Source organism: Chelmon rostratus, chromosome 4, assembly GCF_017976325.1.
Source record: "Chelmon rostratus isolate fCheRos1 chromosome 4, fCheRos1.pri, whole genome shotgun sequence".
Lineage (NCBI taxonomy): Eukaryota > Metazoa > Chordata > Actinopteri > Chaetodontiformes > Chaetodontidae > Chelmon > Chelmon rostratus.
Genome location: NC_055661.1, coordinates 20,674,565 through 20,698,296, shown reverse-complemented (window position 1 = coordinate 20,698,296; position 23,732 = coordinate 20,674,565). Strand labels below are relative to the sequence as shown.

Sequence of the window (23,732 nt, the reverse complement as noted above, 5' to 3'; positions counted from 1 at the left end):
AAAGCCTGTAACACAGTAGGCCTGTGTGTTCCTCTACAGGACAGCAAACACACTGTCAAACTCCATGGAGTGCTGCAGAATGCACCGGGCTGTGTAATGCTGTGGAACAGGCAGCAGGTATTTGTTAGTTAATCAGCGTTTGAATTAAGCTAGAGGCCAAGGTTGTGTTCAGGAGTAGCAGGGCTGTTTTGACTGAGCCATCTCAGCGAGGGCCTGGTCATGGAGACTCCCAGCATTTGTTATAGATTAGCGGCCTAGTCCTGCTGTACAGATCTGAGGTCAGGCAGAGTGCAGGGCTCGGACATGAGGCAAGTTTTACCCTATCGCTCCCATCTGCAGCTCTCACACAGCATATCTACTAGTCCAGGTACATGAGACACACTGAATAATGTGATTAAAGGTTTTGGAGCGGGGGGTTTGGAGTTCGCTGAGAGGACATTGTACAGCAGTTGTCCCTTCAGGAAGTAGCGTTACCCAGTTTGACAGAAAGGTCATGCCACAGAGGCACTTACAGCATTTACCAAGTAATACACATATCAAGATTGTCCTCCTTACATTAAATACTTAAATGTCCTTTTCTGTGTACCATCTGTGTACATTTGCATACATTGTTTTTTGAAATGGCTTGGTTGGTTTCTTGCTTTTCTTCATGAACACTTCCAGTCAGAACATCTACGCTGAATAAAAGAGTAACAATAGGCCACATGCTCTCAGCCTATCATTAGCCAAAAGACTAAATGAAAACCAACTGTGTGGGAACAATAAAATAATTTGTCAAGGGAGAAGGGTGCAGATAAATTCTGCAAAGCATTTTCCAATTGGCTGAGGCTCCAATACGCTGAGCCAAGTGCTCAGCACCTGGCTGTCATGGCCCTGATGCTGCCTAATTCATTTCAACTTTCAAACACATGCCTATTAGATCACTGTCGATATGAGCTGAACGTGCCTGATTAGGCTTTTTATCGGTATTAGTCAACATGTGCTGTGAGCTGACTTTTTAAGGGCAAGACTTAGATAAACAGAAAGGACAGAAGAGAGAAGTCTTACTCTCATCTCTTCGCTCCCTCTATCCAGCCACTAAATCTGTGACTATGCTTCAGTGAGGACAAACTGGGGTAAAAGCCAGGTACTCATCCAAAATATTCTTGTCAAAAATTTCTGGTGATATATAAGAGACATTTCCTGCTACGGGAAGGTTTATTGGTTACTGAAACCATGTGAATCCATGTGTCTTTTCTGTGTGGATCCAAGAATCTCAGCATATCAGTTTTAAGGTGAGTGAAGCTCCTCCTGATGGGTTTTGGCTTTGTCTTAAAGGTTGAACACTGAGCTGGGGGAAACGGCTGTAAAAGCCAAGCCAGCAAGGACAGCTGTGTGCTGGTCCCCATTAGGCTCAAATCTTTTAACTTCCATTTTTAGCTTGCCTATCACCACTTTATTTATTAAATATGAAAGAAATCAAGGTTTGAAAGGTCCAACAGGTGATGATCCAAAGCAAACATTTCATATATTGATCAAAACAGACATCTACACATATACACACACAAAGTTTATCACATACAGTGTGTGCAAATGCATTTATGCACAAAAACATACATAGATATTAGATATGCCTTCAACTGCCACAACGCATTAAATGACCATAATATCTCTTTGCTGATCGATTCAGTTGTTGAAAAATATGTGTGGCTCAGCATTTACTTTTCCAAGTATTGAGATTTCTTACTTTCAAAAATAAAGTTGCGTGTCCCGTTTTGGAAACATGCAACAAGTGGCTGACCAGTGTTGCAACAGATTTCACTCTCAAGCCAAAAAAGCTAAAAACAATAACATTTTATTAACCTTTTCGCTAGACTTCTCTGTTGGATCTTTGCTCTAATTAGCTGGCAAAAAGTGTGTGTGTCTTTTATTAACTTTTCAAGGTTTTACATGTTCAGAGTTCATCAACCTATCCATCTTGTCCTCCACTTTGACCCAAATATTAAAACACACACACACACACACACACATACACACAGACAGACAGACACACACACACACACACACACACACACACAGTCCAAATTTGCTCACTGCCAACAAAGAGCCCCGTAAGAGATCTTAAGTGTCCAACATGATGTTTGTGTTAAGTAGTGTATTATAGAAGCTGACTTCTGGGTCTTGGGGGGAATGTTAAGCATGTTAATGAAGAGTGCATACTGAGGCTATTACTCAGTGTAATATGGATCCATTTAACACACTTATTGCACAGCCCATACAAGTTCAAATGGAGAAAAGGGGTCTTACATTTAATCCTGGCAACAATAAAACAAATAGGAACAGGCTTGATTGTCTTCAACACGAACTGCTTACATCAAAATTGTTTCCTTATTTGGGATTACAGGAAAACACTGTCAGATGAAAACTGCACAGCTTTCTTGAAATGCAATTTGATGTAGATAATGTAAAGCAGTTACTACAGAAGCCTGAAGATAATAAATGTCTCTGTCTACTGTTTCCATTGGATACTTCTGGAAAGAGCAACCAGCTCATCGGTGACATGTGGTTTTCAGTTTTAGGGGGTGAAATCAAGCCAAAAACCCAACATTGACTTGTGACACACAGAGTATAGAGACAATCCTTGAATTAGCTGAGAAAACGGACTGGGAATATGAATCAACAAAACTCACTCTCTCATTCGAAAATGTTGACAAAGCGCACTTCAGACACTCAATCCACTCTCTGTGGTTGGCTAGCTTTTAACAAACCATTGGTAAAATAATACAAGTCAAAAGTAGTATCGTCTTGTTTACTGTTTCAGTACTACATGGGGAGTTTTCATACAGAAGATATTCCCACACAATGAAAAAAACTCACTCCCCAGCATCACATCATGGGAAATTGCGTCTTCTTATCACATACTTTATCTCCTTGCTCTGATATTAGCCCACTGAAAAACAGCCTTCCCTTTCAAATATAATTGTGTGTAAAAAGTCTGTAAAAATAACCCTAAGCATTACAGATCACAGTGCTGGCATAGAGCCTCTAAACTTTATTAACATCCAGAGTCAGCCTGGCGAGCCTCCCAGCTCCCTGCAACTTGGACTTACAAGTGTTAACCTGAACAGGGCTCCAGCATCACTTTCTCAAAATCCTCCACTTCCTCTCAACATGTAGCACTGTGCTTTCCAGATTTGTTACTAAAAAAGAAACATTTCGACAAAACATTAGTCCACCTGTGCTACACTGCTGCCTGTGTGCTGACATCGGATGAACAGGATGATATCTGTGGCGGTTGGTATTGTCTGTGCTGTTATTTTGAAGGTCCATTTCCTGTGTTCTGTTTTGTGGGCTGTAACTTTACGTTTTGTTTTCCTGAGGCTCCCTTCCCCCCGATGCGTCGAGGAGTGATTGGGCACACCTGAGTTCACTTCCTGAAATTAGGACGCCTATTTAACCTCTGCGGAGACGCTCCTCGACGCCAGAGTATACTTCCACGTACCGTGGTATCAGTTGGTCTCAGTCTCCTGTGGTATAGTACGTTTTGATAGCTTGCTGAACTTTTTTGATTAATTGTTTGTCTCTTCTCTTTTTGTTCCAGTGCCTCCCTTGCCCACACAGCCCAGCACTCTCTGGACCTCTCTGAGTTCGTGTTTTGTTTGGACCTCACGCTGCCAGCGATTGTTTCAGTTATTGCCTGTTGTTGCAAAATAAACTTTTGTTAACCTTCTCCGTTTCCGCTCCTGGGTCTCTCTCTGCACCCGCCGTCACAGAATACTCTGGCCAATCATGGACCCAGCGGATTCGGACCCCTTTCGAGCGGCGCTCGCCCATCAAGGACTACGTCTCGGCCAGCACGAGGACATGCTGCGGGGAGTAATGGAGGCAGTACAAGGTCTCAGCGTCCAAGTCCGTGACCTCACCGCTTACCTCAGCCGCACGGACACCCGTGGCTCTCCTTCCTCCCCAAGTCCCACACCAGCGCCACCCCCACCGGCAACCGCTGCAGCCCAATCTACCTCTCTGTCTGTCTCTCAGCGTGAGCCGTATGTGCCGGCCCCCGAACCCTTTTCAGGTGAAGTTGGTAATGCTGGGGGGTTTATCTTGCGCTGTTCACTAGTATTTGATCAACAACCCCTTAGTTATCCTTCTGATAGAGCTAAGATAGCTTATACAGTTAATTTGTTACGGGGCAGGGCAGCGCAGTGGGCTACAGCGTTATGGGAACAGCACTCCCCCATTCTCTCGTCTTTCGACAGTTTCTCGAGGGAACTTAGTCGTATTTTTGATCATTCACGACAGGGGCAGGAAACTGCTAAACGCCTATTCTCCTTGGCGCAGGGAGCGAGATCAGTGGCAGATTACTCTATTGACTTCCGTATCGCAGCTTCAGAGAGCGGGTGGGGGGAGTTAGAGCTACGAGGTGTTTTCTTACGGAGTCTTTCTAGTGAGTTAAAGGACGAATTAGCTTCCAGAGATGAACCCGATTCCTTAGAGTCATTAATCTCCCTCGCCATACGCATAGATAACCGCTTGAGAGAAAGACAGAGAGAGAAAGCCCAGACTCGCCTCTCTCATGTTCACGAGCCAGCTTCCCTCGCTCCCCCTTCAGCCAGTGGCGGATCCTCCGGCCACTCCGCTGCTCCCTCCACGTCCTCCTCTCACCCTTCGGAGCCCATGCAGTTGGGTCGGACCCGTCTCCACCCCAGCGAGCGGCAGCGACGTTTCAGCCAGCGGCTCTGTATCTACTGTGGCCAGGGAGGTCATTTTCTCGCTAACTGCCCTCAGACGCCAAAAGGGCAGGCTCACCCGTGACGGAGAGCGCACTGGTGAGTCAGACTTCCCCTAATCCCAGCTCTCCCTCCCGTATTACCGTGCCCTCCTGTCTGCTTTGGGGTCGTGAGTCGCTTCCCATGAGGGTTCTGATTGACTCAGGGGCAGACGAGAGCTTCATCCACACCGAACTAGCCACCCAGCTTAAGCTCCCCCTTGAATCCCTCCCGGTGCCCAGAAATGTAACCGCCTTAGACGGCCGACGTATAGCTCAGGTCACTCAACGTACGGTCCCGGTCACGCTCATAATCTCTGGGAATCATAGAGAAGACATCCAATTCTTCGTCATTCCTTCCCCTCAGATTCCCCTGGTGTTGGGCCTCCCCTGGTTGCTTAAACATAACCCCCAGATAGACTGGACTACAGCTAGTATCTCCACCTGGAGCCCATTCTGTCATGCCCACTGTCTTCGTTCGGCCAACCCCTTTTCTTCCCGTGTTTCTCCACCACCTCCCACGCCCCCTGTCCTTACCTCCGTGCCTCCCGAGTACCATGACCTAGCCCCTGTGTTCAGTAAAGAGTTAGCCCTGTCCCTGCCTCCTCATCGCCCCTACGATTGCTCCATAGACCTCCTCCCTGGTGCTCCTCTCCCTTCTAGTCGGCTGTATAACCTGTCACGCCCCGAGAGGGAAGCCATGGAGACATACATCCAGGATTCTCTAGCCTCTGGACTCATCCGCCCCTCATCCTCTCCGTTAGGGGCTGGCTTCTTTTTTGTTAAGAAGAAGGACGCCTCCCTTCGCCCCTGCATCGACTTCCGTGGACTTAACGACATCACCGTTAAGAACAGGTACGCTCTCCCTCTCATCGACCCCTCCTTCGAACCACTCTGCTCCGCCACCATCTTCTCCAAGCTTGATCTGCGTAACGCTTATCACCTCGTCCGGATAAAGGAGGGTGATGAGTGGAAGACAGCTTTCAACACACCGTTAGGTCATTTCGAATATTTAGTCATGCCTTTTGGTCTCACCAACGCCCCCGCTGTCTTCCAGGCTCTCATTAACGATGTCCTCAGAGACATGTTAAACCGGTTTGTTTTCGTTTATTTAGATGACATATTGATTTTCTCTCGAGATCTAGAGGAACATAGACAGCATGTAAGACTAGTGCTTCAGAGACTTCTTGAGAATAAATTGTTTGTTAAAGCGGAGAAGTGCGAGTTTCACTCTGACTCAGTGGGTTTCCTCGGCTATATCATCGCCAAGGGTCAGCTAAGACCCGATCCTGCCAAGATCCAAGCTGTCACGGATTGGCCCGTTCCCACCACCCGGAAGGAGTTGCAGAGGTTTCTCGGCTTCGCTAACTTCTACCGCAGATTTATCCGTGACTACAGTAAGGTAGCTCTTCCCCTCACTAGACTTACTTCTGTGAAAATCCCCTTCCAGTGGTCTCCCGATTCCCAACAGGCTTTCGCCCAGCTTAAAGCACTGTTTACCTCTGCCCCGGTGCTCAAACACCCCGATCCCACTCGTCAGTTCGTGGTCGAGGTAGACGCTTCCGACTCCGGTGCTGGTGCCATCCTCTCCCAGAGAGACCCTCAGACTCACAAACTGCATCCCTGTGCTTTCTTTTCCCGCCGCTTATCCCAGGCCGAGCGGAATTACGACGTCGGGAATAGAGAGTTGCTGGCTGTGGTTTGGGCGCTTCAAGAATGGAGGCACTGGCTGGAGGGCGCTACGGTTCCCTTTTTGATCTGGACTGATCATAAAAACCTCGCCTACTTACGCACCGCGAAGAGGCTTAATCCCCGCCAAGCCAGATGGGCTCTGTTTTTGAGCCGGTTCAATTTCACCCTCTCCTATCGCCCCGGCTCCCGTAACACTAAGCCCGACGCCCTGTCCCGTCTCTATGCCCCTCCCCTGGACTCGGAACATCAGGATGTCATCCTCCCGCCGGCTTGCATCGTGGGTATGGCTACATGGGAGATCGAATCCCTCGTGCTCCAGGCGCAGAAGCAACAACCGGACCCTGGTTCCGGTCCCCCCGATCGCAAGTTTGTCCCGGATTCGGTCCGGTCGCAAGTTCTCCAGTGGGCTCACTCCTCTAGACTTACCTGTCACCCTGGTTTCCACCGCACCCTCCAGTTCCTCCGTCAGAGCTTCTGGTGGCCGAGGATGTACCGCGACACCCGTGCATTTATTGCCGCTTGCTCTGTCTGTGCCAGGGGAAAAGCTTCTCATCATCCCCCTGCGGGGTTACTGCACCCCTTGCCCGTCCCAAGCCGCCCATGGTCTCACATCGCCGTGGACTTTGTTACTGGTCTTCCTCCATCTGAAGGTAACACTGTCATCTTAACTATTATTGATCGCTTTTCCAAGTCTGTGCATTATGTTCCTCTGCCTAAACTGCCTTCTGCCCTCGAGACTGCTAGTCTACTCGTGACTCATGTGTTCAAGCTTCACGGAATTCCCCTCGACGTGGTCTCGGACCGGGGTCCACAGTTCGCTTCCCAGGTGTGGCAGGAGTTCTGTAAGGCGGTGGGGGCCACGGCAAGTCTGTCCTCTGGTTACCATCCCCAGAGTAACGGCCAGACAGAGCGAGCTAACCAACATCTGGAGTCCGCTCTTCGCTGCGTGGCTGCTCATCATCCCGTCTCTTGGAGTACACACCTGCCTTGGATAGAATATGCCCACAACTCCCTCTCCTGTTCGGCCACAGGTATGTCACCGTTTCAGTGCTGTTTGGGTTATCAACCTCCCTTGTTTCCCGAGCAGGAGACTGCGGTATCCGTCCCTTCTGTGAAGGAGCACCTCCGGAGGATTAAGGAGGTATGGCAGTCTGCCAGAGCTGCTCTCACCCGCTCCACGGAGAGGAACCGACGGCTGGCCGACGCTCGCCGCGTCTCCGCCCCCGAGTACCGACCGGGTCAGCAGGTGTGGTTGTCGTCACGGGATCTTCCGTTGGATGTCGAGTCACGTAAGCTCTCTCCCCGTTTTGTCGGTCCTTTCGAGGTGTTGAAGATCATTAATCCGTCTGCCGTCAGGCTCAAGCTACCAGACTCTATGAAGGTCCACCCCACCTTCCATGTTTCCCTGTTGAAGCCGGTGCATTCCAGCGAGCTCAGCCCGCCGGCCGCCGCCCCACCTCCCCCCCGCCTCATTGATGGTCATCCCGCCTACACGGTGTCACGGATCTTGGATGTCCGTCCACGCGGCCGTGGTTTCCAGTTCTTGGTGGATTGGGAGGGTTACGGTCCAGAGGAGCGTTCCTGGGTCTCCAGGGGACTCATTCTGGATGACTCTCTCCTTCGGGACTTTTATGCCGCTCACCCGGACAAGCCGGGTAGAACGCCTGGAGGCGTTCGTTGAGGGGGGGGTACTGTGGCGGTTGGTATTGTCTGTGCTGTTATTTTGAAGGTCCATTTCCTGTGTTCTGTTTTGTGGGCTGTAACTTTACGTTTTGTTTTCCTGAGGCTCCCTTCCCCCCGATGCGTCGAGGAGTGATTGGGCACACCTGAGTTCACTTCCTGAAATTAGGACGCCTATTTAACCTCTGCGGAGACGCTCCTCGACGCCAGAGTATACTTCCACGTACCGTGGTATCAGTTGGTCTCAGTCTCCTGTGGTATAGTACGTTTTGATAGCTTGCTGAACTTTTTTGATTAATTGTTTGTCTCTTCTCTTTTTGTTCCAGTGCCTCCCTTGCCCACACAGCCCAGCACTCTCTGGACCTCTCTGAGTTCGTGTTTTGTTTGGACCTCACGCTGCCAGCGATTGTTTCAGTTATTGCCTGTTGTTGCAAAATAAACTTTTGTTAACCTTCTCCGTTTCCGCTCCTGGGTCTCTCTCTGCACCCGCCGTCACAGATATCACTCTCTGCACTGATGGAACATTGGAGCTTTTGCCTTCAAGCAATACATAAGCTATAATAAATTTTGTCTCAAAGATTTGCTTGCCAGTGCTTTAAAAATATATCATTCAAAGACTAATTCAATAGATTTGACTCTGTGAGATGAAACTTGGCTCTCTATCTAGGACAGTAATGCGTACAGATCTATATCTGCCAAGGCATAATGCACATATGAATATCTGAGTCCAAATCAGCCGAGTACAGAAGTGCAAGCTGTCACGCTCAGGGTTTGTGATTGATGTCGACCCACATCAGTCAGAGACAAGCAAGAGTACTTTTTCTCTAAGCAAGCTTTATTCTGTCGTTCCTTTGTGCACTTATTGGTCCTGGTGAGCAAGTTAATACAGCGCAGCGGCTGGATTGCATTGCACATGACTAGAGAATAAGTAATTCTTCCAGAATGCTGGGCTTCTATTAACAAGCACTAATAAAGTATATAAACTGCACTATTAGACTTTATAATGTCTTTCATAGTCCTCTGGGACAGCGCCAGCCAATGGTGCAGTGAGCTAACTGGGCACTGCCCCATGGCAGCTTCCTGGCAGAGACGGAGAGAGAACAAGAGAGAGGATAAAACTCAAGCTTTTTGGCTGCTTTCTCCTCCACTCTAATGAAGGCATTAAAACAGCCTCGGTTCACATCGTGTTTGCCCATTTGTTTTTGACCACTCAGTTGAAGCCAGTGTTTGATTGGCTGGCTGATTAATCTCCAACATGCCCAGCCTTGTAAAAAAGGGCCATTTCAGACACCATTTAAACAAGCTGAGACTGAGCATTTGAAACTGTTGCTGTAGCAGTTTTAAATGGTGATCTGTTGACAAAGCTCTGATGCACACTTAGCAACTACTACGTGTTATGAATGTTACTCACATCTTGATCGCAGTTAAAATGACATAAACTGCTGATACAGTAGTAGCATAGTCTCTGGTGGAAAAGATGAAATGGAAACCTCCTCATGATTAACTCAGACATCCAAAACTGCCCTTTCACACTCAAACACACTGTGTTCTTGCAGCTTGTTTAGGGAGGTCAGTAAAGCCCTGATCCTAATGGCCACGTCTCTCTCCTGCCATCTCTCACTCTGTCTCTCTCTCTCCAGCTGACAGCTGCGAGGGCCCAGTCAGCTCTTGGCCCCGCTCTGGCAGAGGCAGCACAGCGGCGGACGGCCGTCTTAACTGCCACAGTCAGAGTGGAGCGGATTTTTCTTTGATGAAACACAGCAGCGTCGAGCCAAGAACAGCAAGTGGCACAGCCGAGATGTAAATCAAAAACCCACCCGTGTGCTAAGTCATACATAGAGGTCTGCAAGAGGAGCTGCTGCTGTCTGAAAATGCATGAGTAATACAGACTCTATAGACATGTGGTCAGCTGTGGCATGTCTGTCCACACAAAAAGAATGAGAGAGAAGTAGAGACGTATCTGTATATTTGCCACAAATAGTGAAAAGATAAAACAAATCTGGTCTAATTCACAAGATCTGGCAGCTTATTCCCATCATCAGCAAGAGTGTAGCACGTGAAACTTTGTGAGTACTTCTCAAGGCAAGGTTTAGGCTAAAAATACATTTTTATGATGACATATCTGAGCCAACTCTCGAGCTTATTCTTGATTAAACTGAGGCCCAGAGCACATTCTTCTGGTATTTCAGTGATATTTCGACACTTACTCAAACCAGATCATATTTTTGCTGTGTGACTTGACTTGGTTTCATTGGCAGAAAGAAAGTCAGAATGCCTTTGGTTACAGTGAGATGCCATAGGCATACCACACTGGTCACATAAGAATGAGAACATCTGACCTGACTGACATTAAATACGAAGAAGGAAAGAGACACTTCAGAGGCAGCAGTAACAAAGTTTTGTGCCTGTTTGTGGGTTCATACATGCACATGTTAATTTTGCAAGTTTAGAGGACTAATCAGATAATACCCCAGCAGAAACAGTCACAACCTCCCATAAATCTCCTTTCCTCTCTTTGAATCCATGCTCTGTGACATTGATGCAACACTCATCTCTTCCTCTGCCACTTATCTCCTGTTTCCACACACGTCATGTGTATTCCTGGCCAAGTTTGACTGAGGTGATTCAGCCAAGCAGATGCCAGACCAGGGATGTTCTCTCACTCTCCCTCTCTAGTGGCTGTGACTCAGGAAGCACTCTCATTCCATTACCCAGCATTCTCTCGTCAGCTTCTTAGCCAGACAGAGGTTTACGGGAATACCGCTGCAGAATCATCACTGGGCCTCAGCTTTATGAATCAATGGAACATGCTGCAAACATTACACTCTGCAACACCCTTCCCAGGCAGCACCCTCACATTTGCCCATAACTCACTGCTTAGCTCATACAAGGCCCAGAGACGTGGGTTGAGGCGCTCTCTTTGGCTCATGGGAATGTATTGACTGCTGAGAAAATTTGTGAGAAGAATGTTACTATTACTTAGGCGGTTCCTGTTGACAAATTCTAGGTAAAACATCACTTGATGCAAACTTACAAGTAGCACCAAAAAATGTACTGTATGGCCTTTTCACAAACTGGTACAAAAAGGTTCTTGGTTAACTTTGGCTGTGAAACTAAGGGAACCACAAGTTCAATGAAAGGTCAAATCTCTTAGCAGCAGTGACAGCAAAATGTTTCCTCTGAGGGTTGATCAGTCTTTCACAACATCTGGGAGGAATAGCGCTCTAACCTTGCCTAGCTGTTACAACCTTTTGGCATATTGACTGACAGTGATGTTGAGATCCTCAGTTGCTCTGTCAAACCTCGACTGTACTTAATAAATACATATTTAGGTGCTCAAGCTGAGTTACTCTCTTTTCCACAGAGAAGAGATACAGAGAGGTGGCAGGGCTTCAGCATATTGGTTAAGATTCAGCAAGAAAAAGAATATTTGCTTCTGGATAAGAAAGGAACAATTATATTTCTATAGTCCAAATGTTTAGGATCAAATGTAAATGTTAAAGTGGCACAAAACCAACATTTTTAGATGCTTGAGTATCTGAGGTTTTGGATATCAGCCATAATTGATTTTTTTAAGCGTTGCTTGAGGATAAAATAAATCATGATTCATGGATGCTTCACGGATTCATACACACACCCACACACAGTTGTGTTTCCATCACTACTGGGGACATTACATAGACTTACATTCATTTCCTGGAGACATAACCCAACCATAACCACTACTTGCCTAACCCTAAACCCTTACCGTAACCCCGGTCTTCACCCTAAAATATAATGACTTCGGTGTGGGGACTTGCATTTTGTCCCCATAAGGAAGGCAAGTCGCCTGAACGTGACTGTGTAAACTGATTCATGTCCCCACAACATAACTTATACACATCCACAGACAGACACACACACGCATACACACACACAGCCTAGTGCATGTTACATCTATAATTCCATAATATAGAAGAAGACACAATATACAGCCACACGGCATACAGTATGCAGTATATACACATGGAAATATGACATCACACAAAAAATAAGTATTTTTAAAAATGTAACATGCAACAGTGCGAAACACTGCACTGGATAGAATAACAACTTTAAGCCAATTTAATATCTCAATTGATACATTATAAAAGACTATTAACCCGATTTCTACTGCTGCACTGAAGAAAAGGTGTGTTTAATTGTAAGCTTATACCTTGTGCCGAATGGCAAAAGCTGATTTTGTTCAGCCAAATTGTCTTGCTTAACAGTTTCTTCTTCTAATATCTCCTATAAAGATGTTGGAAGCAAAAGTAATTTGATTTCCCGGTGATCTTATCAAATTCTGGACTTCAAATTTTAACTTCAAATTTAGATCGCCAAACCAGACAGTGAAACCATGGTGAATTACTAATTAGTTACCACATGGATAAACATCATTATAATGCTTGTATTTACTCCACAGAGCCATAATGTGCATGGAAAGATCAAACAAGGATTGATTTAAGATCATAAAAACTTATAAGGACGCCCGTAATTTAAACTGTGGTCAAAATTCACAGCTCCTGTGTCACCTGCTTAATCATTTATTGCTTGTGATCAATCCATTCACAAGGGACACAATTTCAGAAGATTTAGAATCTAGTACCATCTTGTCTCTCTGGTCTTTTCAACATTAAGCAACAAATTCACAAATCACTATGACTATTTAACCACTACTTCACAAATTCTTGAATCACTGACATAGACCTCTGTCACACTCCTGATACAGCAAAAAAGCGACACAAATTATAACTGGCTCAGAAATTAAAACCAGGAAAAAAATGACTGAGATCCAAGATGAATAAATAATATGATATGGGCACAAATCAAAGTCACACAATTATAAGCTCGTCCATGGAAATTTAAGAAATTGAAAACCCCTTGAAACAGCTGAAGCTAACATTTCTCCAGAATTATAGCTGTATAAATATTTTATGTGACACAAATCTGAAGATTTACTCAGATGAAAGAAGGCATAGGAACACACATGTATTTTAAATGAGAACACCAGTTCCCTTGTAGGATAGGCTGAGTGCCATATTTTTGATTACTTTGATTATGAATAATATGCATGTTTTTGGAACATCTAATGCTCTTCTAAGTGAGAATCTTTATGAAGGGAAAATAACTTAGCTTAGCTAATAGCTTTCAAATTAACAATGAAATCCATCCCATGCAGCACTTCCACTGTCTTACTGGGGAAATTAATGGCAACGGCACACTCCTCTTTCTCTAAAGAATAATAACAAATAAACAACATAGTTTGATTAGAATAAGTGGCCTTACCAAAAACACTTAGTGTCTTCCTCTGTGCACACACAACCAAAACTATTCACAAGCTACTGGGAAACTGTCATTAAGCGTTTGACACAGCAGAGGCTCAAAGAGGAGCTGTAATGGTCGGTTGTTTCTCATAACAGTCAGATTATCGCCCCGCAGTCTGACGTCTACAAATGCTGCTGGGGAAAACACAGGAAATCAAGTCACTTTGAGGAAATTCAACATTGGTGCCAATGCTACTTCACCATAAAAAAGTTTGTGCGTGCAGTATATAAACATGTATATTATGTGTGAGTATGTCAATGTGTTGCATGTGTATGTTCAGCATATGCTGGCACAGTGTCAGTATGTAATGGATTCTGGTGTGTTTGTGTGCTTGCATACAGGTGTGCATACTGCATGTATACATACGTCGGTGCGGGTTTATAGAAAACAATGATGTGTGTTGGCAAAAGATAACAAGAAAAAGCCATAGAAAGGTAAAACGTTCTGACAATGATTACATCCAAAAGTCTCGTCTCTTTGCAGGCTGAATCAACAGAAAGACCTCTGCATGTATCTGAGAGAGAGAAAGTGGGACAGCACACTACTTTAACTCAAACACGTTCCTCAAATAAGCCCAGAGACTCCACAGCTTCTTCCCGGCCAGAAGAAACTTTAGTAAGGTATCAAATGATGCTAGAGTACACACTTCATTCAAACCTGATATTCTTTTTCAAGAGGCGTCAAGTGTTTTTCTTTGCAAGCAAAATATTTTCTTTACTGGTGGGCACTAATATTTATAGTACAGTGGACTTGCAGTGTAAGGACGATCAGCCGCTGTTCCACTCATAAAGAGTGATACACATGGTTTCCAAACCAGCTGACCAGGTGTGACATAAGCCACTGTGATTTGTACTTCTTTCAACTTGATGTAAAGAAAAATACAGAATAATTTTCCTTGGATTTATGCTGGGAACATTTAAAAAAAAAACAATGGCACAACAATGATGAGGTTGCACTGACAAAGCTAGCTAGTTGAGAATCTACTGACACAACAACACCTCAGCTTTATAACTCAGTCCATCATTAACACAAAAGCGCTGTCACTCACTGTCTCAAACATATGGACACACACTTTTGGGCATTATTAGGAAATCAGCAGAGCAGTACTGAATGCAAATGTCTTGCAGTACATCCTGGTACACTACAGCATCCCTTTCAAAAGAAATCCTACATTGTTTTTATGAAACATCAGCAGTGCACTGTATTCAGTCACATTTATCACTGAGTGATTGTTCACATTTTGCAATCACAGGGTATATGTAAAAGGTCAGAAATCTCCAGTCTGAGGTAAGTTCTTCCTCCACTGTCTCACTTCCATCAGGATAAATATTACAGTCTGTGTTTGTTCAGAGATTCCTTTCAGTATAAATCTAAAGTAATGATTGAGAATGCAGCTGAAACTCCAGCTCTGTCCCCAAATGGGAGTATGTAATACGATCAGCCTGAAATGAGGCATGATACAAAAGACTGATGAGTACTGAGATCACTTTCATACTCCATGCTCACCATAAGAGACTATAAACCAACATAAAAAGCCTGAAATAAAGTGTATATTCACATAGGAGAGAGATAGCAACTTTAGGGGTACAAGTTGAACTGAATAAAACTTTTCAGTACTGAAATACTACGGTCAGATATAATGTGAAAATGAATTAATAATCATGAGTGTGTAATATGTTTTGGGGTATAGATGAATCAGTATGTGCTTAAGGACGTCATTGCTGAAGAGGCTGAAAACTATTTCAATTTATAACCCCACAAAATACTGAAATTATTAAAATATCACTCAATTGCCTTGCAGAACCAGAACCCAACAAACAGATTTGGATGTGTCTGCTTCAGTGTTAATCGGCACAACATAATCCACAAACACATAACACATCTTGCATTCCCACAATTTACGGGAAGCAAGTTCAAAAGCTTTGCAAAGACAATGAGACGATTCATTCTGGTTCAGGATGCTGGGGATGGAGGGCTGAGGGCACAACTGTGCTCCAAGAGAACTCATAAATGCTGAGACACATTCTGCAGACATATGGTTTGTGTTTAGCGAGAAGAAACAATAATCAAATCCGTTGATCCTCTTCTTGCTGCAAGGATGATTGCTAATATAAAAGTCTGTTCCGTCTAATCATAATTTAGTATGGGGCTGTAATTACCTCCGCCCTCTCACAACAACACTCTGTCTAAACAGGATGGAGCAGGCTTCCACAGAGACTCAAAGCCCAGTTTCCACTCTGAATGCTATCTGCATGACAGTGCTCATTTCATCTATGTAATTGTTTTTAAGTTTTTTCACTTTCACTGTTGAGTCCATGTCAAAGTTTTGAGTTTGTAAGCCACAGGGGATATTCAAACATTGATGTTGAGCAATTTCAGTATATAGACTTAATTGTTCTTATGATTTATTTTGTTCTAAAATTGAGAAAAAAACTAGAATATTTCAAAATTCATCATCCTTTAAAATGTTGTTTTAAACTGTCAAAACTTCAAGCTGCCAATTTTTATATACATATTTAACAAAATAAGCCAACATCACACTAATCCTCCTCCTGAACTAAATGCTGTCATGACTTGTTAACATCCATAGGAAATGCGCACTTGTTGGGCAGTTATTCGACATACTGTACATCACTTCACATGGCCCTTGTGTGCAACAGAGACTTTGATTCTGGTGTTATTTATAAATTGGCCAGGGATCCAAGAGAGCTCTGGGTTTAATTAACAAACCTAATCCACAATTACAAACAGGGTTCTCAACACACATATACAGTATAGCTGCATCAAAGGCTGCTCTTGAGAAGCCCATATGGAAGCAGCATTATTTTAGATGATGACTTTTATCAATCTCAAACAACCATTAACTGCTAATTGGTCAAAATGGCAAGACTGACACAGCTGCTGTTTGACTGAATTTGTTATTAGTATCCTCATAATTTGTTTGAATGAGAGCAATAATCATTACTACATTAAATGTTGTTCCAATGTATCCATAATATTCATAGGTCACCAAGCTAGCAAACAAATTCTGTTGTTGAACTATGAAATCTCTGATCACATCAACTGCATTATTTAAACACTTTAGTTCTCGTGCTCACGTTTGGATAAAAGGGGCCTACCTTGCACCGGTGGGAGAGGGAGGCACGAGCGCGGAGCTTTGCCTGACAGATGCGCCCTTTCCTCGGACACGATTAGCCTTTTCGGGCTGCTGCAGCTCATGTGAGTCGGGGTGTCATGGGAGCTCCGGCAAATCTGAGATCCAAAACCGGCGCTACCGGCTCGCCGCGTACAGATGTCCGCCTTGCTGCCGTACACGGCGAGCGACAAGCCGGTGAAGTCTGTGAAAGACTGGGTCTGACAGTGGCTGACCATCCCGAATAGCGCTGAGGAGTTCTGCATTGATGACTCGGCTTTCCCATGCAGTGTGCAGCCGCTGCTCACATTACCTGCGCACATGAAAAGAAAAGTAAGAAAATCACTGCTAACTGCATCAACGCGAAGGCGACTGTTTTGTTTTTTTTCTTCGTGCAACCATGCGTTCATTTGAACAGAAAAATCGAGCACATAGAAACAAAACGATTCAACTTCAGGGATTTGGTAACACCTACCTGACCCAATTAGCCAATGAGGAGCAGAAACAGTCTAATTGCTTGCATAAACATGTTTATCAAACTGGAGGGGAAAACATTTGCAAGCCTGATCGATAGCATCCTCTCAGTGAGGATCAGTCATCAGCATCCCATGTGTCTCTCTCTCCCTTCCTCCCTCCCTCTCTGATTGACACCCGATTGCTCCACTGCTCATTCACAAGAACCAATAAAGACTGTGTCCGTGTTTCTGTGGGAGGATAAAATGCGGATCGAAACGGCTGTTTGTAGCTCTGAGCCTGGATGTGAAGTTTGCGAGCACGCATGCTATGAAACACTGGCTTGTGCCTACTCTTCAAATCTCGATATAAAAATGCATAATAGGTCACTCAACAACTTTGTTCTGCAGACTCTGGTGCGGTCCGTCCGCGGAGCGTTATCACACGGATCAAATCATATTAACATTAATCTGCCCTCAAAACATATCGAGGGGCCATAGCCTATATACAACCACATAGCGCTCAAATTCAGTGTTTTGTGCAGCACAGCCCAGACAGGAAACGACGCAAGTAATTCTGCACGCATATCACCGTTTTTTTTCATATAAATATGGGCTATGACAACTTTTATTAGGCAATGGAGCCTGTGCATTCGGTACTCATTAAGACAGCTTTCTTATCTATTCTTTTTGGTTTCCATCCCGTTTCAATCTATAGAGAGATGATGGGGGAACGAGACGCAGAGGTACATAAAAACGGGAGGTGAATTCTCATTGAGCAGAGGATTTTCACATTCTGTAGCTTAATGTTTGGATATTTGTCAGAGAATGAAAACGTGAAAGGAGCTACTTTCTTGTAATTCACATTTTTGTTTGAGCTGCCTACATTATTTTACCGGCATGATTCCTTTAATTGTTTTGAAATTATTTTTTTTGGATCGTGGCTCATTAGGTCTGATTGCATACAAAAGTGCGTAGGGGCAAAACACTACTAATCAAAATGATCACCTGGATAGTTGGATAAAAATTGGATTTTAAATGTCACTTAGTGAGTTACAAGCGCATTTAAAAATAAAATATTACCGTCCAAATCTCTCAAACGCCCATAATCACGGATCAAATTGTTCTATCCTATAATAAAACCGATGTTCAGAGAGACGGTGTTCGTCTGAAACAGTATTTTAATGTGAAACATGCTATTCTGTAGCGCCACCTAGTGGCCTTTACCTGGAAGGGGAAATCCTAATTCGTGTCAGAGTTGACGATGTCAGTAACAACACTTGTGTGTATTATGTAAATACAAGGCGGATGGAACAAGATGCCAAGCTAATGTTTATACATGTTGTAGAAGGAGTGTGATGGAGTGTGTTTGTTATGTTTGCCAGCATTTTGAAGTCTGTAAAAATGCGGAAATGCGTGACTAGAATAGCTGGATCTGATGTTGCCTTTGCGTGCTGTTGGAAATGTGAATCCACTTCAGCAAAACAAAAGCATAGACTACACTTTACGTTTCTTGTCATTAAGGAGGTTGTGGTTGATGTGAGCTTTGATTTCTTTGAACATTTTCCCCGTGTTCCTTAAACTGTTTTGATGTGACCCAATTCTTTTTTTCCTGCTTGCTTCCTCTCTTCTACTTCTCAGATATGTGGTAGAAGGTAAGGAAGCTAGGCAGATTAGGGGCCCAATAGCAAAAATGAACCCCTATTGATCCTCCCAGTTGTTTCCACTCTGTGCATTTAAACTTGAACACGACTTATCAAATACTGTGCATTCAAATACACACACTGTATCATGCTGATAATATGAATCCATCAATCAATGAGGCAGTTACAACCAAGGAAATTAAGTGAGTAACATCAAAGAGAGGATAGAGAAGTTAATCATTTACAAATTTCACTAGTTTCCTTCATTTCTGAATTTGAAAAAGCATAAAAGAGCAACCTAATACACAATAAATGCAGGAACTGTGCGTACAAAGATACATAGTTCCTTTTCTGAGAATAAAAGTGATCCAGCAAGCAAGAGTCCTCCATCAGTGGAGAAGACCAAGATGAAGCAGGTGCGACAGACCAAGCTAACACAGAAAATGTTTTCACCTGACGACACACAAAATACCTAGAATTATTCGGAGTAATGGGATACATGTACCAGATTTTACATTTCCTTGGTAAATGCAGTATTGCAATAGGAAACAGCAGCAAAGCAGAGAGCTACACTCCAGCCAGCGGTTAAGCCATATTTGAGCTAACATTAGCTAGCAACCATTCGACCCCCTTAAGCATATTTCGGGTGGCGGCAACTGATAGACAAAAACGTAGCATTTAAATTAGACTCACCTTCAGCATATGGCGAGAGAGACGTTTGAAGTGGGATGCCCATGTCGCTCTGTCTCATGTGGTTAAATTGAGTAGCTAAGAAATTGTTTGCTAACACATCAACTGGCTAGCCATGGCAGTTTGATAGCCGGTGCTCGGTCTAATGGGATTAACCGCGAATAACTACTGCAGCGCGTGCCATATACGAATGCTGACTCCCTCAGATTTGGCTAGTTTCGACAGGCTAAGATAGCTCAATGTTCACTGGAAATTTGCTTTGTAGTCTCTCTGCCCCCCGCAAGTATAATGTTAAATCTCATATAGCCTCGAATTGTTAAGACATCTTAGACAGTGGTGGAGTCTTTCGGCGATTCAATAGGCCAGTGTGGTGCGACAGAGGTAAAAAGCCAAAAGTGACTGAAGCTACATTTCTTACTGAAATATTTGATTAAAATGTTTTAGCATTTCGGTTAGATAAGCAAATATCTGCGACTTCACGAAAATACCTCTGCACAACAAGTGCTTCTTTTTTTTTTTTTTTTAACTTTTTTCCCTTCATTTTGGTAGGAAATGATAACCGTTAACTAACCGATTTACTGAGTAAAGTTCACGATGATAGGGCACAATGGGCTAATCAATTGCTAGCCATGGCAAGGCCTGTCCTTAAAAACAATCAAAAGCCATTTGCTCCTTACCATTGGACTGATATGGTTCCAAGTCTCTACTTTATGTGATGTGGCTAAAGGGAGACCTTGAAATGACATAATTTATTAGAGGTCTTGTAAAATGTAAAAGTTAATATTAATTCGTGGATTAAAAACACAAGGAGGGCGCAGGAAATGAACAATAACACGTTTTAAGGCACACGGAAGCCAGCCACACGTATTTTCTACTTGCGCTCTAGAAAGTACGAGCTCAGAAAGAGGCCGTGAATGCAGCTGCTATCGAACTTTAGCCGAGTGGGCGTTTACAGACATGTCCTACAATCACATAGCAGTATTGCAAGAGGCTGTGCGGAAACGGGGCTTCACCACCAAGGTGCAAGCATGTCTTTGCAAAAACTAATGGTCTATGTGTCGACGGTGTCCTTGTTTTGCTTTATGATAGGGGTCAATCTCTTGGTCCGGATTATGCATTTTATTTCACCAAGCCTCACCAAGAAGATTATCCTCAAAATGGGTGAAAAGACCACCATGACCCAGAATCCCAACTTTAAGTATGAGGATTGGGGTCTGACATTTACCTCAATTAACTTTATCAAAACTGCCTCCCATCACATGTGGTTATCTCTGGGACAAGAAGCCTTTGTTGGAATGAAAGCTCCAGACTCACCTGTGGTCAACATGGAAGGAAAGAAAACAAGTATCTGCCAGTACTTGAAAGGTAGGTTGATAAACTCCAGCTTTGGTGTAGTTGCACCTCTGTCTGCTGCTAATTCCTAATAAGTATTTTCTCTATAGGCAACAGACCACTGGTGCTGAGTTTTGGAAGCTGCACCTGACCCCCGTTTGTCTACAAACTTGAGGAGTTCAAGCAACTCGTCAAGGACTTCAGCGATGTAGCTGACTTTCTTGTAGTGTACATGGCTGAAGCACATTCAACAGGTGAGTGATGGTTGTCAGGTGAAGTTGTTGCCAACGTGACATCCAGAGTGGAGAAGGGGGAGGTCAAGCAAATCAACTTTATTCATTCACGCTATTCTGAAATACCTTAAATATACAGTCGAATCTTATCTACAGTACATTTATCAAAGGCCATCACTACTTTGCATCATGGTGGAAAATCCCTGCAGTGGATAAGTTTTAAATGCAGCGATCCTGTAGTCTGCTTTTCACTTGTGTCATCATATTTTATCAAAACAGCATAATGTTGAGTTCACCAAAACAAACATTGAAAGTCACTATAGAAAAGTCCTTTAAGTCCATGACATGTAGCTCTGTGCTTACGGCTCAGCTGGTAACACTACCATAGTCTGGGCCTTCGCCCCAATAAAAGTACTTAAGAACTTGGTGCTGTAATCACAAACACAGCAACCATAAAACAGGATTTACTATATGGTCATTAACTGCGATGTGCCGCTGCATTCAGTGCCATTCCAGTAAATTTACTTTCTTGTTCTCTGTGTCAGACGGTTGGGCCTTCACCAACAACTTCGACATCAACCAGCATCGGACCCTGGAGGACAGGCTGTCTGCAGCACAGATCCTGGTTCAAAAAGAGCCCCTGTGTCCAGTGGTTGTGGATGACATGAATAACATGTCCGCCATAAAGTATGGCGCTCTGCCCGAGAGGCTTTACGTGCTGCAGGCTGGGAAAGTTGTCTATAAGGTGAGCTCTGTTACTGACACCGAGAGAAATTCCTGTTCTTTTATGTGATGTGAGCCTGATTGTTTCTCTCATGCGATAGCGTAACTCTAGACCAGCAATCTCTCCTCATGCCATTGCGTGAGAAGGAGCAGTTGAACAAACAGATACAACACTCCTATTCTTGGCATGGAGCCAGGCTAACATTAGCCATGCCACAAATGTAAAAATTGCACATTATCATATGATAAAAACATGTCTCTGATGTCTTCTGCTGGTACGTTCTTTCTGATTATAATGAAATTGCATTTGCTCAAAATGAAAATGTCATCCGTTATGTGTCATTAACATTCCTCACTCTGTGTTCCGAAGGGGATGATGGGGCCTTGGGGCTACGATCCACTGGAGGTGCGTCAGTTCCTTGACAAGATTAGATAAGAAGGTTGTTTAACTCTGACTTTAAGTCAAACCATGTATTTTCCATCCAGTCTCAGATTGAGGGGTCTGTGTGTTCAGTGGGGGAGGGGGTGTCAACATTGTAAACAAAGTACTGATATAACACAACAATTAAATCAATACACTGCAACGTCTACACGTAGTTCTATAGCTGCTCTTTGGCATCTCTTACATAACTGCTCCAATCTTGCATTAATATTGCCTTCAGGCTCTCCTGTACTTTATGAAAAAATATCTCACTCTCAATCTCTGACCCTGAACACACCTCTCTGTGTTTCTTGGTGACGGCTACAGATCAAACCGTTGGCTTCTGTAGCCAGATGAAGTGAAACAGGGAGAGAAAGTTCAGTGGCAGGTTTGTGTTTGCGGAATCACGTGATGTACAGAAGATGCCACCATAGTCGTCTTAACTGTAAAGGTTAAGACCTTCACCTTTAAGTCAATGAAGGCTCTTGTTTTACACCTCTCTTGCAGGTTCAGTTATCTTTAAGTGTACCATCAGCATTTTAATCTGTGTTAATCACTAAGGGATTCTATTGTTTATGGATTGTCTATATGAGGAGGCTGCTTTTTACATGATGGGTACAGTGCAAACCTCTGGGAACTGTAATCTGATTAAAAGATGACCTAAAAGTAGGCCTTCTCTGAATTACGTAGCATTTATGATTTGACACCATGAATCTAATGTGTAATAAACATCTCTATCAACTATCTGCATTTCTTTTAATGTTCACAATACAATTAGTTTTGAATGTTGACATTATAGTATAATAAAAAACAACCTGGAAAGACTCCTGCATCAAGTTCTCAATTTATCCTCGACATGTGATTTTAAAGGGTAAAGCAAATTATCTGTTTGCCTGTTTTCATATTTCTTCTTCCAATTAAAGCCAGTGTAGCTGGATGGAAATGAAAGAGGCTGCGTTACTCTCACTGTAAATCATTCAAATGGGAAGCACCAGAACTGTGTGTAAGCCATTGTTTGCCACACATCTGTATTGTGATCTGCATCTTGCATTGACACTTTGCTGAGTCGCTGTGACTCATCCTCTCTCTCCCCCCGACCCATTCAGACAAAGTGCAAAGCTCCAGAGGGGTTTTCTTTTTTATGAGTGGCTGTTGTTTGCTGTCTTGTCTGGAAGTGATAAATGGTAAACGTAGTGTACTGCACATGGGGCATTTAAGTTCAGTGAATCTAAGCCAGTCGTGCACGCATGCATACATGTGCATGTGCATTGTGGAGTGTCGCAGGATATGAGTTAATACCTAACTGTCTGATCTTTGCACGTCTGTTGATTTTGGCTTCCAGTCTCCATGATCCTACCTGTCCACGAAAGTGTTACAAAGCAGTTTTGTGTGGCTACAGCTTTCATAACATTAACTGTGTGGCTCTGATGTTGGAGAGCAGGTTTGGCTGCTGCCCAGCCAGGCCACATCCTGTGGAGAGCAGCCAGCAGCAACTCAACCTCGTTTCCTATTGTTGCACAGGAACCAGAACGCTAACAGATCCTCCCAACCATAGACTTCTGTTAAGATTCACATATCTTAAGTAAAACCAAAGCCAGCTTGTGTAGTATGTTCATCGGCTTTTTGGGAGGGTAAATGTC

General features: G+C 43.9%; 2 protein-coding genes across 2 annotated transcripts in view; one reads left to right on the top strand and one right to left on the bottom strand.

Annotated features, from left to right (window-relative positions):
- Positions 1 to 16,837, bottom strand: part of LOC121605454 (zinc finger protein GLIS1) — a 75,551-nt gene extending 58,714 nt beyond the window's left edge. The window contains exon 1 of the mRNA XM_041935365.1: positions 16,585 to 16,837. Within this exon, the coding sequence (XP_041791299.1) occupies positions 16,585 to 16,837 (253 nt within the window). The remainder of the gene's footprint in view (positions 1 to 16,584) is intronic.
- A 3,536-nt stretch (positions 16,838 to 20,373) lies between these two features.
- On the top strand, positions 20,374 to 22,916 carry dio1 (iodothyronine deiodinase 1). The gene is made up of 4 exons (XM_041935146.1): positions 20,374 to 20,748; positions 20,826 to 20,969; positions 21,494 to 21,693; positions 22,042 to 22,916. The coding sequence occupies exons 1-4, from the start codon at positions 20,412 to 20,414 to the stop codon at positions 22,105 to 22,107; spliced, it is 747 nt and encodes a 248-aa protein (XP_041791080.1). The 5' UTR covers positions 20,374 to 20,411; the 3' UTR covers positions 22,108 to 22,916.
- The last annotated feature ends 816 nt before the right edge of the window (positions 22,917 to 23,732 follow it).